This window comes from Ursus arctos, unplaced genomic scaffold (genome assembly GCF_023065955.2).
Source record: "Ursus arctos isolate Adak ecotype North America unplaced genomic scaffold, UrsArc2.0 scaffold_6, whole genome shotgun sequence".
In the NCBI taxonomy this organism is placed as follows: Eukaryota; Metazoa; Chordata; class Mammalia; order Carnivora; family Ursidae; genus Ursus; species Ursus arctos.
In genome coordinates, this window is record NW_026623078.1 from 50,105,025 (window position 1) to 50,123,449 (window position 18,425).

Below are 18,425 nucleotides of genomic sequence, written 5' to 3' on the forward strand. Positions count from 1 at the left end.
ACGGCCTCCCAAAGAGCCTGTGGGTCTGTGCCGCACCGAGGCGTCCTGGCACACCCGGGAACTTGGTGTGAGGCAGGCAGACTGGGGGAACATGGTAGAAACAGAACTGGGGTTCTCCAGGAGGTTTTTTCCACTCAAAACTCTTCAGTGCCTACATCTCCAGACATTTAAAGAATTCTGAGCTATTTTCAGACCTACTATGAAAAGCACTGAGGTGTTATCAGTCAGACACCAATCTAACCATTTCCTAAGAGGCAAGCTGGCATGACTCACTTTTGATCTGTCAGCTCTGTATTGATTTTCCTGGCAAACTTTGTGGGTCTGCCCGGGCTGACTCTACCAGGAGCTACTGCATCGTAACCCACCGTGTTCAGGGTCAGTTCTTACAAAGGCTACCATCACAGGGTTGTAGCCTGCATTTCTTTTTGTGGAATATGTGGGAGGAGCGGAGGGAAACCGCAATGCACAAAACCAAGGATGTCCCTGGGCTTTCCCACTGCTTGCTAAAAGAGAAGCCAGACAACTTTCTTTATGCCTTTCCCAGATTTGAGATTTGAGTATTGCCTTTGGATGAGGTGCTGGTGGGAACTGAGGGGGCCCCCAGAAGTAATTCTGGGTTCTCTTGCATGGCAGGTGAAGTCACCCGCTGCCACTCTGCCCTTCCCTCTGCCGTGGAACCAGGGAGCCAATGATTGGAGGCGTTTAAATATATTACTATATAATCTGCCAATTTTAAAACATGAGATCACTGATTATTCAGTAGTCTCCTTTTTTAAAAAAGCCCTCTCGTGTTAAAACAAATAGATAAATAAAAATTGCAGTCAAATCAGAATGTCTACTGACCTTCACATTCCCCTGAACTCCCCTCCCCTCACCATGGGAATATGCAAATGAGTGTCAAAGCTTCAGAACTAGCAGATGCTCCGAGTCCTGATGCTAAAGGGCTCATTTGAGCTGGTATTTCAGGGATGAGCTGATGCCTGGAAACTGGAATGTGCAGATGTCACATACTCAGAGACTGGAGTGCTGGCCTCAGCAAACGATGCCAAGAGAGGAACTGAGAGGCCGAGTTAAATCAACCAAGAGCCGTCATGTAGCTGGGTGCAAAGCCCTTTGCCCAGCGCTGTGCTGAGGGCCATGGGAACATCTTTGTCTCATGCCCTCAGTCCCTAATACTTTCATACGTGCGCCACTGGGTGGAAAGTCACCTCAGATGGCCTTTCAGGAGCAGCACTGAAATGTCACTGAGGGATGTGCGCGTGCGTCTGCGTCTGTATCTTGTGTGCGTGTATGTGTGTCTGTGGGTCTCTGTGTGACTCTGGGTGTCCATGTGCCTGTGGGTATGTACGTGGGTGTGTTTGTGCCTCTGCGTGTCTGTGATCGTGGGGTGAAGGCAGGTGGCAGCGGCTGCTCTCCCGGACTCCCATAGACACTGTTTTCACAGAGGGCCTTTCCCTGCATTCCGCCCCATGTCAATTACATTTTCCTGCAGCCGCTGCCTCTGCGGTGCGTCTTACAGCATCCAGTACTTTTTCGTCTTCGCTCTTATTGCAATTTGTCATTTTTGTTTATTGGGGGATGCCTGTCACCCGACTACTTGGAAGCCCCAGCAGTGCAGGGATATTTCTCTCCAGCGCTCAACACCGTGCCTGGCACAGAGTAAAGGCTGACAAATAATACAGAAGCCAAGGGCGGAGGGGCAGGCATCGGGTACGGAGTCCAGGTCCTCTTACTGAGAGTGATGCTAGAAAAACGGCAGGTTGCTGGGACAGAGATCTGACCTGCCGCATACCTGAAGCAGGGCTGGGAGGCCTCATCAAAGGGTTTTCACTGAATGAACATCTTTGGCAAAGCCTCGCAGGCAGGAGACCTGTGCCATATTGGTGAAGCAGTGCCACCAGTAAGATGAGAAGGGACAGACTCCTGACGATGCACATTTCTGAAAGAGCTCCAGGCCTGAGGAAGGGCTGCCAAGATATTCCCGCTGGGTAATGACTAATGCATGAGCCCGTGTGCAGGTGAACAATGTCGAAGCGGATCAACGCATAAGCACCCCGTTCCTCCGGGGCGGGGCCCACCAGAGATCGTCCACGTGGTCAGGCTTTGGAGCAGAGGACACTGACGTATCTGCTGTTGGGATGGCGGGTATCCCTTTGTGCTGCTCAGAGGGGCAGTCTTGACATTAATGTTTCATTGCGGATCCTCCAGCAAAAACCAAACCCCAAAACCTCTGTCCGAGCCCTTTACTTAGATATGTCTTCTTCGTGGCTAGCTAAGCAAAACGCAGTCTGCATACTGAGTGGGCTCTGCGGTTCACTGGCTGGACCACGAATGAAGCTGGTGGGGCATATGCTACTGTGAACGCGTCGCCGTGCACTGGCTGAGGTACTGGGCAAGATGCGGCACCTCTGTGGCCTTCAGAAGACGCTGGCATCTGAGCTGGGCCTGACCGTGGGGAGGGGCGTCAGAGAGAAGAGCAGTGTCCAGGGTCCTGGAGGCAGGACCTGGGACATACAGTCTTGGCTAGCATACGACCTGCTCCACCGGACCGGGCCGAACCAAGAGGGCTGAGCAGAGAGATAGGAAGCTGCTCTGGGGTCTACGCAGAGATGAATGCTTGGTGAGGAATGGGGAGGAATTCGGATCAGGTGTGGGGAGGGCCGTGACCAGAGGCTCTGAGAGCTCCAGGCCGATGGAGGGCCTTTGGCTGCGGCCCCAGCTGCTAGGCTGGCAGTTTAAAGGCAAATTTATTCCATATTTAGCTTTATTTTTTGTTTGCTGTCTATTGGCTTTTTAAATTGCAGCCAAAATGCAAGTAACAAAAATTTACCATTTTAAGTGTGTAGTCCAGTGGCATCAAGTACATTCACATCGTGCCGCAACCTTCCCCACCATCCTTCTCCAGAGCTATTTTCACCTTGCAAAACGAAAACTCCGTACCCCTTAAGCAACAACTCCCCGTTCCTCTCCTCTCCCCAGGCCCCTGGTCCCTATGGAGTTCTGGGTTTAGTTTTTTATACGCGCATGTAGAGTGGGGGAGGGACTTCCCACACGGTACAGCGGGAGAACACTTCCACGGATCTGTGTTAACGTTCTAGGCCAGACATTTCCTAGCTGTGGGGACTTGGGTAAGTAACGGCATCTTCTGAACACCTGTCTTCTCAGCTAGAATATAAGGCTGCTGCTGCTGTTAACAGACACTCACAAAGCGCTACTGGGAGAGCTGTATTCATGCAGTAATTGTCCCAACATCCTATAAAACAGCTTCTATTTTATTCTCATTTCGTAGATGAGGTTACTAAAGCAGAGAGGCGTTAAATCACTAAGCAGCCCAAGACCACACAAAGCATCTACCTTATAGACTATGTCAGGGACAGAAAGTGCAAGGCTCAGAGTCAGTGCTCAGAAATATCCTCTCCTCTTGCCTTTCCCAGGAGTCCTCACCAGGTACGGTGTCTGTAGTCTGTGTAACGAGAGCTTCTTTGTGCCAGGAAATGAGTTTTATAGTCATTGTCTCATTTAAGTCTTCACTACAACACTGGTAGGTAGATAACTTTTAAATGTAGTTTTAAAGTGAATTAATTTGGGTGCCTGGGTGGGGCTCAGTCTGTTAAGCATCTGCCTTTGGCTCAGGTCATGGTCCCGGGGTCCTGGGATTGAGTCCCACATCGGGCTCCCTGCTCCTTGGGGAGTCTGCTTCTCCCTCTCCCCCTCTCCCATTGCTTGTGCTCTCTCTTATACTCTCTCTCTCTCAAAGAAACGAAGTTTTTTTAAAAAAAAAATAAGGTAATTAATTTGTAATTATACAAGTAATTGTCGAATACATTTGTCATAAAAAAAGATTAAATCTTACAGGGGCGCCTGGGTGGCTCAGTTGGTTAAGCATCCGACTCAATCTCAGCTCAGGTCTTGGTCTCAGGGTCCTGAGTTTGAGCCCCGTGTTGGGCTCCATGCTGGATGCAGAGCCTACTTAAATAAAACAAAATAAACCTTACAGGAAGCACTCAAACCCACATGACCCTCCAACCTCGGTCCCCTCCCTAGCGTCACTGCTATTATGGCATTGGTATATATCCTCCCAGAACTTCCTATTCATTTATAGACAGATCTGTATACCTGGAGTATTGAAGGTGGTTTTGTAAATTGCTCATTCTGAAAATGCCTCAATATCACAGAATTTTTTCCATGTCAGTTCCTAAAAATCAACTTCATTCTTTTTAGCTTCTCCTAGCATTTCACTATGCAGTTATACCAGGTTTTTAGACATTTCCCTCTGATGATCAATTAATGAGCTAAGTAATACTATCTTCATTTGGGGGCTGCGTACCCTGTCCAAGGCCACCCAACTGGAAAGTGGCAGAACTGGGCTCTAGCCCATTTCCCATTTGGCTCCAAAGCCGACAGTCATAAGCACTAAATGACACAAACGTAACGGTTTGCTTTAAAGCCAAATGCAAACTCAGTAGTTACTGACCATATTTATTTGTCCAATACACATTTATGGAACATCTACTCTGTTTCATAAAAAGTAGTGGTGAATCTCCTCCTTGAAGTTTTTCGTCTCTTGACTTTCAGCTCCCCGTAGATCTCCTTGCCTATTATAAAATCTGTTGGCCCTTCCTCTTGTTCTTGTTCTGCTTATCCCCCAGGGTTTTACCCTTGGTCATCCCCCCTTTTCCCTCACTTGGCACCATCTCTAATGATGCCTTTTGTCTACTCCACTACCTGACAACAGAAGTCTTCATTTCCCGCTCTAGATTCATCTAGCTCTAGGTTTAAGCTTCCAGTTGCCTCTAGGATGCCTGCGGGGGGTATCTCATAAGCATGTAAAATTCAACATGTCCAAATTTGATCTCATTCTCCTACTCCTCAAATCCACTCCTGTTCTAATTAACCATATCACTATTTTGGGGTGGCCCAAGCTGGGGTCCTCAGTGCTATCTTTGACCCCTCACTCTTCCTTACCCCAAATCCATTTAACCAACCAACCCCACTGGTTCAATCTCCCAAGTAGTTCTTGGATTTGCCCTCTCTTCCCTGTCACCAGTCCTGTCATAATTCAAGCCCTCACCCTTTCCCCCAGGACTAGCACAAAAACTTCCCGCTCCCCATTTCTCCAAGCTCCCAAAAGCACACGACTGGGTTCTTCTGTTAGCTCTCAACTCAGCTCTGAGAATACAGGTATATTTCTAGTTGAGGCATGGACCATGTTCTGATCATCTGAATATCTCTGGTACGTAAGTGTCTAGAACTCATTTAGTTTCCTTGATGTTTGCTAATGAATCGTTAGCACTAATGACATGACCAGCAATGCTAGATCGAACCACCAACGTGCTTCACTCAAGGCTTTCCACATTTACGTCATGGTTTGGGAGAAGTGGTAAGAATAAGGACAAAGCAGAATTTCTAGCTCCTCTGCCTGAATGTGTCATTAAGCTGACTGAGAATTTCTACCAGGTGACTACAGGTCTGTCATCAATTCTTAGATTTTGCATATTAATCACACATATGGCAAATTTATAAAATAAGAAATAGAACTGGTAGCAAAATATATAGTACTGCTCTAACTTCACTGCACACAAGTACATTTTTATTTTCTTACCACATCAACTGAATGTTTCATTTTATGAAACACTTTTTAGTACTGTGGTTGGTTCCTCATGATGCAGGAAGCCCTGAGACTATTTTGAGAAACATAGATATCCATTATTCTTCATACAGATTTCTATATCATTGACAATGGAATTATAGTAACAAAAATTACACTGTCTCAGAGTTAAATAAAAAAAAGATTCTGTTCCTTTTCTTCATATTTTTGTGACACATAGGTGATATATCAGTCTGTTTTGGAGGAATCAAAGGGTCTAGAACTCCTGTGATGTGACCATTTTCACTACACAATGACAATAAAGCAGTTCATGTCTCCCCCTTTAGACACTGGGGAAAATTCATTCAGGCCTTATAATATAGTTGGGTATAGGGAATATGGCAGTATTTGTCACATGAATTTTCACATTCAATAGAATAATTATTTGCTCAGGGGCAAAAGAAATGCTTCCCTGGGCTCCAAAGTATTAGATACTGAGTAATCTTGGCTTGGGAGATGACACAGATACAGCTTTGTGAATATCAGGCCTTTCTCATGAAAGCTGTTTGTTTTCAGTTCATTTCTCTGCCTTTATCTTTGTCCAGTCATTCGTTTATCTTCCTATCCACCCATCCAGCAAATACCGAATGACACTGGAGACACAGGGATGAGCAAAATGGGCACGATCCATGTGCTCGTGGAGACAAATAAAGGTATTCAGTACCTAAAAGTTGGGTCTCTAAGATTTCTTAGCCATTTGCCTAGATCCAAAATTTAATTGCACTTCTTTTACCTGTGGTTCATTCATTATTCCACAAGCATTTATTAAGCATTGCTATGTCGGGGCTTGGGCTGGTGCTACAGAGATTAGGAAAACACAGGCACAGTGCTGGCTCTCTGGTGGGCTGGAGGGGTAAGGAGATACTGTAATAATACAATATGGAAGGTGCAGCGATGGGGAGCTATGTCTGGGCGTACAGAGGAGGCATCCCTGAGCTGAGCTGACAGGATGAGTAGGAGTTGGCCGATTCAGTTTCAGGAGAGGTCGGCAGCAGCTGACGTGGGTCATTTGAAGGAGTATTCAGAGCCAAGAAGAGAGGAGGGCAGGGCCCTGGGCTTCGAGGGCCGTATTTGCTTTAATGAACTTTATCCTGTAGGTGAAAGGAATCCACTGCATTCTGGATTGATGGTGCCAGCAAATGGGGTGGCGGGGAAGGGGGGGGTGATCTGAGGGGAGTAAACCTGGAGCAGAGACCGGTTAAGGCGATGCTGCAATCATCCACGCAGGAGATAATGAAGGCTGAGGGGCAGTGGAGAGAGGACGGAGATGAGGATACAGATTCGAGAACTGTTTGGAAGGCTGAATTGGCAGAGGGATGGTGTGGATTGGAAAACAATGAACATTCAAGGAATCCCAGGTTTCTAGCATCGGTGACTGGACAAGTGATGGCAGCACCAACTGGGTAGGAAGTACAGGAGACTAGTGTTTGGTCATGCTGAACTTGAGGTACGTGTGTGACACTAAGGACGCCTGGCTATGGAGTTTGAAGGGGAAGACTTAGGCTGAAGGGAGGAATTTGGGAGCCATTAGCACGCAGGTGTTTACTGAACGGAGTGTGATGCCACTGAGAAATATTGAAAACACCATATAAGACAGGCCTGCAAAAGTCATCCCTGTGTTTACTCTGAGAACATTGATAATGAATATTGATGTTTAATTGAATCTGGATGGTATGATTTCCAATGGGTGCTGTTAGAGGGATACTTCTCACCTAGGTACTAAGAATAATTGGATTTCTTCTGAGCAACTGACTATGCTTTTATCCCCCACCCCCACCCCAGGGAAGTTCAAAAACTTTTATTTTATTATTATAACATAGCTAAATATAATGTATTCATTTTTTAAAGTTTACAGATCAGTGGTATGTAATATATTCACAGAGTTAAGCAACCATTACCATAATCAATTTTAGAACATTGCTATCACCCCCAAAAGAAGCTCTATATTTATTATTTCATTCCTTTTTTCCTGTTGAACCACCTGCCCTGGCATGGATATACCACACTTTATCCATTCATCAGTCAATGAATGCTTTTATCTTAAAGACCAGCACTGTCCAATAGATCTATAATGAGAACCACAAATGTGAGCCATAGCCAATGTAATTTTAAATTTTCTAGCAGCTGCATTTTCAAAAAAGTACAGAAGAACAGGTAAAATTAATTTTAACAAGATATGTTAACCCAATATATCTAAAGTAGTAGAATTTTAATATGTGATAAACATTAAAATTATGAATGAGATATTCTACATTTTATTTTATACTAAGTCTTTGAAACGCAATGTGTATTTTATACTCAGGACTCATCTCAGTTTGGACTAGCTTCATTTCAAGCACTAGTGGCTACCATATTGAATAGCGTAGGTAGACAGTGTAAACTGTCTGGTTTCCTTCTTCATTCTGGCTTCTAGGAAGCTTTGAACCAAATTCATGGTAAACATTTTTCCTGTTAATAGGATTCATGGCTCCAGACTGCTGCTCTACTTTTGTTTTCCCTTTCTTTTATCTTTCTAAATTTGTTTCTACTTTATGCTACTTGGTTACACTTTATGCCCCCTCCTTTGTAAATTGCTTTAATTGGAGGTGGAAAATGCGGAAGGTCTTGAGAAGAGAACCGCTGACAAAAAGAAGATAAATATTTCAGTCAAGGCAAACAGCTAGTCAGCTGATCTGAGGAACTGAGCGCAAGCCTACTCCTTCAGATGAGGCTGCTAACCCCTCTACCCACCTTTCTCTGGCCCCTTTGCTCCAACTGTCAACCTCAGCAAGGCGCTGCAGATAAAATTTTTTTTAGATACTACCAAATAATGGAAATAAGTGTAGCTGAGTGTGACCGGTCGATGCAGGCACCAAGAAACAAGCCAGATAATACTTGCAATTAATTTCTCTGGAAAACATTCAGTGACTTAATAAAACAACAATAAAACAGGCCACATGATTCCAGACCTCCTAAATTGCAGGATAGAGAGAGCAAGCAAGACAGATGATCCTTGATGCATCTCCACTCCATGCTTTCGTTGTGTAATGACGTTTCTTAGGCACTGAAAGGTAGCCCATGTATTCTTTCCCATCTGTCTTCCTACATGTTCTGCCCTCCCCACGGTGCCCTTCCCCCTCACTTGCCTTCCCACACTTCAAGGCCCGGTTCAAATATCCCTGCAGCCAAGACTTTTGCAATTCCTGCCGCCACAAGGCTTTGCTGGCATCTTTCTTATTATACTCACCACACTCGGTGTCTATGCTCTGCTCCAGGCAATATGCACCAGCTCTGGCCTGGGAACCACGTCGCCTTCATTTCTGTGTTTCCACATTCAGCTCGTGTTGGTGTGGTGCTCGATGGATGTTTGTTGCTGAGTAAAGAAAGTGAGAGTCACTAGAGTCCTGTGTGTGCCGGGCATTGCGCTTTACGTGTCCATCTCATCCACTTTTCACACTCCTGAAGTTGTTCTCGGATGAAGAAGTTGGGACTTGGGGGCGCCGGCGTGGCTCAGTCCGTTAAGCATCTGCCTTTGTCTCAGGTCATGATCCCAGGGTCCTGGGATCGAGCCCGCATCAGGCTCCCTGCTCCATGGGGAGCCTGCTTCTCCCTCTGCTTCTGACTGCAGCTCCCTCTGTGCACGCTCTCTCTCTCTGCCAAATAAATAAATAAAATCTTAAAAAAAAAAAAAGAAGGTGGGACTTAGGGAAGGTCAAATAACTCACCCAAGGTCATGTAACAAGTCAATGGCAGAGTTTCAAAGATACCTACCTTTGAGGAGTACCAATCTGTAAAAGAGATAAGCTTTTTGTCTTTTTATAATGGCCTCAAGAACTAAAGCACTGAATTTACTTCAAACTGGACAGAGTACGGACAGGACTTTTCTACCAGAAGGAGCTATTGCTTCCTTTCAGCCAAGTTAGAAGTGGTTACTATAGATAAATATTGTATATATTTGTATACATGATATATATTTGCTGTCATAGCTTTGGATACATGTCAGGGGACTGGGCAAGACCACGGGAATCCTTGAACTAAAAAAACTAGCATTCCATTAGAGTTGTGTGAAATTGAAATAATTCTGCATTAAGAACTTTAAAAACATTGTGTTTGGACTTCTGTCATTGTCTGCCATCCTTAAGATTCTGAATCATGCCCCAAATTGCTACTTGCTTACGAAAGCAATTAATTTACTCTCAAAATTGAAAATCCTTGCTGCAACTTGTTAAGGCCCAGATTCATTTGTCTGTTAATATCAGGTATAATTTCCAAAGTCCACATTCTAAGCATGTAAACTGATTTATGGTCATCAGCTGGTGTGCTTTAAAAAAACAAAACAAAACCAGACTTCTATATATTTCTAGAAAGGTCAACAGAAAATGAATTCATGAATTTGCCCACTGATTCATTAATAATGGAATGGTTCTACATTTTCAGATTTCTCAGTGCATCTTGTTTTTTAACATCAAAGACTTTAGTTCCAAGTGCTATTATGTCTTCTCATTTTAATATTTTTGCTAAGAATAGGAAAGAGAGCTGTCGTGGAGTAAATGTAGAGGCCGAATGCACAGCTGCGGGCCTGCCTCTGTCCCGCGCTCTCTATACACACTGAACGTTAGAAAGAAAATACTGGAAGCTGAGAGCTTTAGGATCAGGTGTTCTTTAACTGCCATTCAGCTAATTACAGTTCACCTTGAAAAGTCTATAAAAATGTAAAAGACAACTAGTTGCTTGGTTTACACAGGGACAGGCACTGAATATTCTTATAGAAAAATTTTAGAACGTGTTAGCTTTGAGTGCATTCTCATAACATGGAATAGACTTGCTTTTCTATTGAGGAAATGTAGGGTATGACACTTTGTAATTTTCAGTTACAATTGTCATTTTTTATTGTGTGAAATCTATTTCCCTTTGCTCTCTTCTATTTTTCTTTTTTGTTCATATCCTTCTCTTTTCTTTGTGAATATGAAGTGGATTATGAATAGAAGAATAAAAATGGAAAAATATGGAGAGGTAGTTAAGTTTCTTTGGCAAATCTGATCTGTTGGCGGACCCAGGGCTGGAAGGTATGGTGCTTGTCTGGTCATCCTGAATCAGTTTTTGTGTATATGTGACTTGAACAGGTTGCTGGGGGCAGGAGATATAGGGGCCACGGGCATTATGGTGTCCTCTAGCTTGTCTCCTTCCCAAAGAGGAAGGACAGGGGTTATCACAGTCTCCAGGAGTCTCATCTGCTAGATGTGGAAGATTCCAGCAGAGTTCTAGGTATAGGACTTCAACAACAAACCCCCTTGATGCCCAGTACCATATCTGACACCCATGAGAACACTAGGAGAAGATATAAAAAATACTTCTGGTGATGGGTAGTAAGGGAAGGCACGTATTGCATGGTGCACTGGGTGTTAGATGCAACTAATGAATCATCGAATTTTACATCAAAAACCAGGGATGTACTGTATGGTGACTAACATAATGTAATAAAAAAACATTAAAAAAAAATAAATAGGACAGGCCTATCCGAAAAAAAATTAAATAAAAAATAAAAAATACTTCTAAGTATGGTGCAAGGACCAAAACCTCCACAGATATTTTTTCTTCTTAAAAATCTTTTCAGTTTTTATAAATATAGGATCATGGAAATGGAAGTATGCAAATCATAGAATCCCATAAGGCTATTAACTGTCAGTGTGATTTTGAGCTTCCTGGGACCAAAGCATGTTGGGAAACCTTCATATTTTTAAGGACCAAGAATGCTAAAACTTTAGTGAAACAAAACTTTAAGGGCATAAATTTGAAATTTCCAGACGGATCTTCATAAATGTGGCCATAGATGATGGCCTTAACAATATCCTTAAAATAGAAAGGAAAGTCTTAAACAGAGGGTGTTGGAGGGGGGGTGGAGAATGTTTAGCTTATGACTTATTTTGTTTTAGGTAGAAAGGAAATACTTTTAAAAATCGAGTATGATTTTCCTCAGTGCAAATCACTACAGTAGGCCAGGCCCTTACAGGAACACACATCTGGGTTCTAGGAGACTCTAATGCACTTTAGAAGTTACCATAAATTTGCTCATCAATGAAAACAGAGCTCTTTTCTTCATTCTTGTAAAAACAATGTACTAAACTGGAAAGGATTACAAGTTTATTTTTTAAGCTCATGTCTATGTGCCATATGCCAAGAACTTTGTTAAATATTTAACGTGTACTAGAACATTTGATCTTCACAACTGCTGCATTATTACAGATGAAGAAACTGAAACACAGATCAGCTGCATGGTTACTCTTGCCCAAGGCAACAAAAGTATCAAGGAAGAGCTGGGGTTTGAACCCAGGTAATTTAGTTTCTGAGACCATGTACCCTCTACCATGCTGATTAGTGTTTCTCTAAAGTACTCATTAACCAAGACAGACTTTTGAAAGGGAAAGAACAGAACACATTTCAATTTACAAAACAAAAACAACAACAACAAAAAAACAGATTTTCAAGGCACAAGAACTCCAAATATACCCTAATAATGAAGGAAAAAAAATCTTTGTACATTTCATCTTGGAAACTTAATGCATTCTGCTTTTTTCCCCCTACAGGTGAAAAGGATGCTATTTCAGAAAAATGTAGGTCCCATGAAATAGAGAAAAGGATCACATCAGCTAACAATGGTCCTCTTCTACGTTTTAAGTGAAAAGCTTCTAAGATCAGCAAGCAGGCTCAGCAACTCCGTCCAACATTCTAAAGCCAGACCTCCTGTGTTTATTAGGCAATGTGGTCTAGTGGAAAAAGCGAAGATTTTGGAGACAGACGCTGGCATTGACTAGCTTTGTGACCTCATTTAATCTCTCCTGTCCTTTCCTTTCTGAGAAAAAGACTGCATCTTGTTATGAAGGTTTGAGATAATGTATCAAAAGTGCATGGCTTAGTAGATGCCCCAGAACTGGTTGATACTAGTATTATTGTTGTTACCATGATTACCTGGATGTAAGGAGAGAGATTAGCCTTTATGGTTACTGATGACAATTTTTTTTTGTTTGAGCTAATAGTATTCAATGAAACTTTATTTACTACCAATTTCATCGAACATCCCGGAAAGCACTGTGGGGAAACAAGATGGATAAACACCAAGTCTCTGCTCCCGGGAACCTTACAATCCAATAATAAATTACATAACTATAATAGAGTTTGAAAGCAGTTTGGTTTGGTGAAAGAAAGGGCTCAAATAAGACAATAACGTAAGATGAGGTCATGTCAGTTGAGGCATGATGCAGGTCTTGAATGCCAGGAGGCAGAGTTCATTCCTAACTTGGTAGCAACGTTCTGCGGGCAGAAGAGCGACCCCAAAAAATCAGAATTTTAATTTAAAGAGCTTAATCAAGTGAAAAAAAATGGCAGCAGGGAGTCTGGCTTCTGATAAGATCCAGTGTGAGAAGAGCATGGCCTTGAAGTTGGTTTTCCAGGATTGGTGGAAGAATTGAGCTGGTCATTTACTTTCAGTCTTGGGGTCTTTTCATGACTCAGGAAGTGGTTGGCTGAGGTTCCAGTATTCTGTGTGCACATGGAACAGGGAGAAGCTGGCTGACTCCCTGGAGGATAGGCCACTGTTCAGTGGCACCAGACTACCCAACGCCCTTGAGTCGAGATCTCATCAGATTGCTCAAAAAGCAAAGAAGAGTGGTTCTCTTTAGCCCCCCAATTCTTGGGCTTTGGGACCATAAAAGGAGCTCATACTCCAAAATAGCACTTTGATGAAATACCTAATTAAAGGCCTATGCCTGATACTAATTTAGTAATGCAATGTAACTCCAATTATTTTTTTAAAAATGATGCTCTATTTAAAGTGTTCTATCATTAGTATTTTCAGGATTTATTTTAATCATTAATCTTTACAGGATAGGAAACCAAAATAGCATTCCTATTGAATGCTTATGTGTCAGTAATTTGAAGAGATTTCCTGTAACTAAGTTAAAAACATCTTATTAATGTATTATATAATTTCCGTTAGAGAAGTTACATATCCTTCAGTGAGTTGAGAGTGATTTTAAACCTTGGGGATGTGATTCAGTAAATAAGCAGAGGAAAGAAATACAAAAGCACATAAGTAATGTATGTATGTAAATGTATGTAAAGTAATGGTTGGGTTTATTTATTTTTATTTTTTAAAGATTTTATTTATTTGTCAGAGAGAGAGAGAGCATAAACAGGGGAAGCCAGAGACAGAGGGACAGCAGACTCCCCGCCAAGCAAGGAGCCCGATGCGGGGCTCCATCCCAGGACCCTGGGATCATGACCCAAGCTGAAAGCAGACGCTTAATGACTGAGCCACCCAGGCGTCCCATAATATATGTTAGGTTGTTTAGCATGGTGTCCGACAAACAGTTAGTGTCCCAAATAATAGGACGTTATTATTTTGAAATCCATTTAAATAAAAACATTTTCTTCTCCAATTTATATTGGCCAAATTAGCTCACATTCTGAACATAAAACTAATCCTGCTAAAATAAGGTAAGGTACTGTAAGTCTGTAGAAATGAGTCATCTAAATCAAAGAAAAAACTTTCTCATCTACAGAACAACATATACAATGATGCTGGCTTTTCAGCAAGACAAAATCCTCACTCATTAGCTACAATTACATTTACAATTCTGCATTTATGAAAGGACGGGGGTGTGCAGAAAGTACACTTACCTATTTTTGGAATGTTCTCAGAAGCCAAGGTTAGGATAATAAGAGGCTTCTTCTTAAACTCATTAAAATAACTAGAAAACTCTTTCCTCAGCATCATGACTAATCAAGGCTTACCTAGACTCGAAGCCTTCTTTCATGACTTTTGGCTCTTCAAAACTCACCATAAGTTCCTTCTCTTGATGGGTGGCGGGGCAGGGACTGAAAAGATTGGAAGAATTTTGAAACAGATTATCCTAAAATATTCTGGAGCTTCCTGAGGCTCTAAAATAAAAATGTGTTCACCGTTCTTAATTCTTTTAAATATACGTGTGTGTGTGTGTGTGTGTGTGTGTGTGTATAAAGAATAAAAATAACAAGAGGGTATAAAATCTATTTACATACAAATTACAATGTGATTGGAACATTCAATGTTTACTATTAAGAGGAGGATTCTTGCTGAGACTGAATTAGTAAGAGTGGTTAACAGGCCTCATTGAATTAATCTGCATAAATTTTCTAATTTAGCAAACTGGAGAGAAATCATCCTCATAGGTTTCTTGACATTTCATGTAGGTGGTTTTACTTGGATGATAGCAAGTCAGTCATTTGATTCCATCAAATCAGGCAAGGTATTAGACAGGTTACCGAAAAGAACACCACTTAAGAAAAGGGGAAAAAAAGGGTAGGGTGCTTGAGTCGACTGACTCAGTCTGCTGCCCCAAGCAGACCCCATAAAGATGTAGCGGAAGCATATATTGTTAATTCAGTCTTCACTGTTAATAACCTTTAGAAGCTTTACAAGACTCTCCGCTGCTTTAACACTTGTAATTCCCATCCAACTACACAACTTCCTCTTCGGAAGGACTCAGCCGAGCAGAGATAAATAGGACGCCAAGGCTCGGCCTGGGGTGCAGCTGCCATTTGAAAATGGAACTGAAGCTTTTCAGAGACACTCTACCTTCTGTGACTGTCCTTAGTGAACCCGCAGTGGTTCCCTTCTCTGGGCGCCTCAAGGTTGCATTTCTTCGCTCCCTTAAAATTCGCAGTGGCCATGTGACTGGTTCTGAATACTGGTTGTGGCCCCCCTGACCTGCATCACGGTGGGGTGGGTGGGAGCCTGTGTGAGACTGTCGGCGCTCCTTCCCTCACTGTGGCCACCAACCGTGTTGCAGGGGGCGGAGGTCCTGGGTGTGAGTGGCGGAAGCAGGGTGTCTTGCCGCCGTGCAATGGGCGCGGAGCACCAGTGAGAACTCACCCGAGTTATGCTGAGCCACCGAGCTTCGGGGTTGGTGTCGCTACACAACCCGGCCTGTCCTCGCTAATATACCTGCTGTGCCAGGAAAAGACAGAATCCAGGCAGTGAGTTTTTTTTTAAAAAACACATAGAGATGAGATGTGCTGGGTGGCACAGTAAAATTTATTGTCTTTATGATTTACACATAGTAATTAAACACACAAAAGAACAAACACTGTCAAGATGGCCATAAGCAGCTTAGGAACTGACTGGTCCCAGTTCAATCACGCAAACATTCATTCAGCTTAGAAATGAGCTGCTTTTTAATAGTCTTAATCTTTTTTTTTTTTTCAGTCCCCAAGGCTTACACAGTTCAGTACAAATGTTTTTGCTATTTTGTTATCGTCAGGCACATGATGTTTACCAAGTCCCAGGAAATAAATGAAATCAACAAAAAAGTCCTGTGATGATTGAGCACAGTTTCACAGAAATAAATTTGATGAGCTTATTACAGTTTGATACAGTTCAGCTATCAGACCTATACACGAAACATGAAACAATATCAACAAATTACACTTGTCTTAAGGATTTATTTCTTTTAAAATATTTACCGCACTTTTTTTTTTGTGCAAAGCTTCCATTGATTTCTTTGGTTTTAAACATTATAGCTCCATGTGACCTAAATATATATAGTTCTATTTGTACCAAACATCAAGAATAAAAATATTAAAATTTCAGAAGGTAAAAATGGAATTATTGCTTCAGTATAAAAAAACCGTCTGGCCCATTCAGGTGCTATTGCTATTGTGGCTTTGCTTCTGTTGGAAAACTATCCTGGAAATCAAGGAGTGTACCCCGTAGCTCCCTGCTGAAAGTATAATTTGGTTGTACATTATCATCTATTAATATGCCCCTCCCTTCACCAAAGCTATCCTGATCTTGTCCTTAAAAACAAAACAAAGTGAAAAAGCATAAATAAATAAGCTTACCTGGGGATACAATAAATAAGCTACCAGAAATAAGAATAAAGAATATTGTAACATAAAGCCCTTCAGTGCTGTACAATTAAACAACAGCTTCAGATTTTCAAGGTCTCTAAACACAGCGTTTGTTGTGTAACACACTGAGCGCTGGTACCCAGCTGACAGATCTAGAGAAGACTACATTTCTGTCGTTTTCATTCTTTAAAAATGAAAACACAGTGGCCACAGTTGTAAATTCCGCTTTTTGGGAATTGACTAGGTATGTACCATCATCAGCTCTGGACTGTTGCCTACTTGTAGAGCACAAATCTTAGGGATTAAAAAAAAATCTAATAATATTCCTTCAATTCTTAGTGGTTTCTTGGTCTCCAGAATAGTTAAAGAAACAAACAGAGAAGAAATGAGACTCAAAAGTTTTGCTGCCTTCTTTTCTTCGCATCCATTGCATCCAGAATGGGTTGTCTCTTCGCAGTGTATCTTTGACGAAGCTCTTCTATTTCTCGTTCCATCATGGGGTCCAGCGCTTTTAACCGCATCTGTAGTTCTTCTAAACTTAGATTTTTTAACTAGAAACAGGAAAAAAATGAAGATATTAAATATTAAAATTATCTACAATAGGTTAAAATCTAATCGGCTTTAGTATGACTATTTCAGCAAACTCTTTACATCGTCTTTGAAATATGGTTCAACAATTAAAACAGGAATTCCTCCCCTGAAGAACCAAGAAGCCACACCTTATAAGAACCTTAAGTCATCTTGCAACAAAAGCAATAAAAAACTCTGCTTTTAGGAAAGAGCAAATGAGAAAAATAAGCTGATGAAAAGTATTTGTTTTTTTAAAGAAAGACAGAAAGACAAATCCACCGTTGCCAACACACAGACTTCAGGATATGTTCCGGATACATTCACTCTAATCTCTCTCATTCTTGCCAGCTCTGGAGCACGACCATAACTGTGAACACTGCAGAGGTCACCCAAGAATGTGACAAGACTGAACACAGGTTGAATTAACCATTCTATCCTGCATTTTACCAAATGCTTACATTTTAAGTATTTGAGTTAATCAGAACATTAAATTATCTAGAACACTTTTGTCCCAAACATTTTGATACATTAAGGTTTTAGATTTATGATTCAAAATATCCCAAGCCTGATGTAAACAGTGCTCTGTAAATTTGGATATGGGCTTGGCCAATCTGAAGACAAACTGCCTATCAGATTTTTACCATATACATTATAGTTTGGCAATAATGATAAGATCTGACTGAACAATATAGGTTGACCATAATGATTAAGTTTGATTATGCTGCCTCCTGGAGACAACACTAGCAGAGCCTTTACCGGTTTTGTGTGAGAGAAGCCCCATATACCTGGGGGATGAGATCCATTCCACATCATGGGATCGGGGGCCTCCTGAGCTTTACTGTCATTATTTACATTCACAACAGCAAGATATGGATGATCTCCTGAGAAACATAATGTTGGATGCCCTGAAATACAGGACCTAATACTTGGGCTTTTATCTTATTAACATTTAAAAAAAAATCTAAAACTCGGTCTTCTTCAGAAACTATTAAAGCAATGGTGGCAGGTGGGTGCTTTAGAAAAATCTGTTAAACCACAGGGATTTACAGAATGCTATTACATTCTCAGCATCTTGGTAGGTACTGTAAGAAGAGCAAAGAAGCGCTAACCTATTTCCTTGCCCTAAGAAGCTCACAAAGCAGCAAGAAGGGAAAGATCAGGAACTAGAAACATTGAGGGACTGACACAAGCCCCTACTGCCTGCAGTACGGATTACAGTGAGAAGTTCTCAAGTCCACAAATAACCTTCTCATGTGCAAACTTCTGCGTGTTCACGTGTGCACTTTCCTGGGGAGAGCATCCATTTTTTTTTTTTTTTGGTGTTTTTTAAAAAACAGATTCC

The 18,425-nt window shown here is 41.9% G+C and overlaps 1 protein-coding gene and 1 long non-coding RNA gene across 6 annotated transcripts in view; both read right to left on the minus strand.

The window, feature by feature from the left end:
• Nucleotides 1-418: 418 nt before the first annotated feature.
• On the minus strand, nt 419-9,271 carry LOC130542955 (uncharacterized). The gene is made up of 2 exons (XR_008957889.1): nt 8,874-9,271; nt 419-3,966 (listed from the first exon to the last, which is right to left on the minus strand). It is a non-coding gene; the product is annotated as an uncharacterized LOC130542955 (long non-coding RNA).
• Nucleotides 9,272-15,677: 6,406 nt separating this feature from the next.
• Nucleotides 15,678-18,425, minus strand: part of STK3 (serine/threonine kinase 3) — a 262,758-nt gene continuing 260,010 nt past the window's right edge. For all 5 annotated transcript variants that reach the window (XM_026495662.4, XM_026495661.4, XM_057308112.1 and 2 more), the window contains one exon: nt 15,678-17,064. In XM_026495662.4, coding sequence (XP_026351447.1) covers nt 16,906-17,064 — 159 coding nt within the window. In that variant the 3' untranslated portion in view covers nt 15,678-16,905. The remainder of the gene's footprint in view (nt 17,065-18,425) is intronic.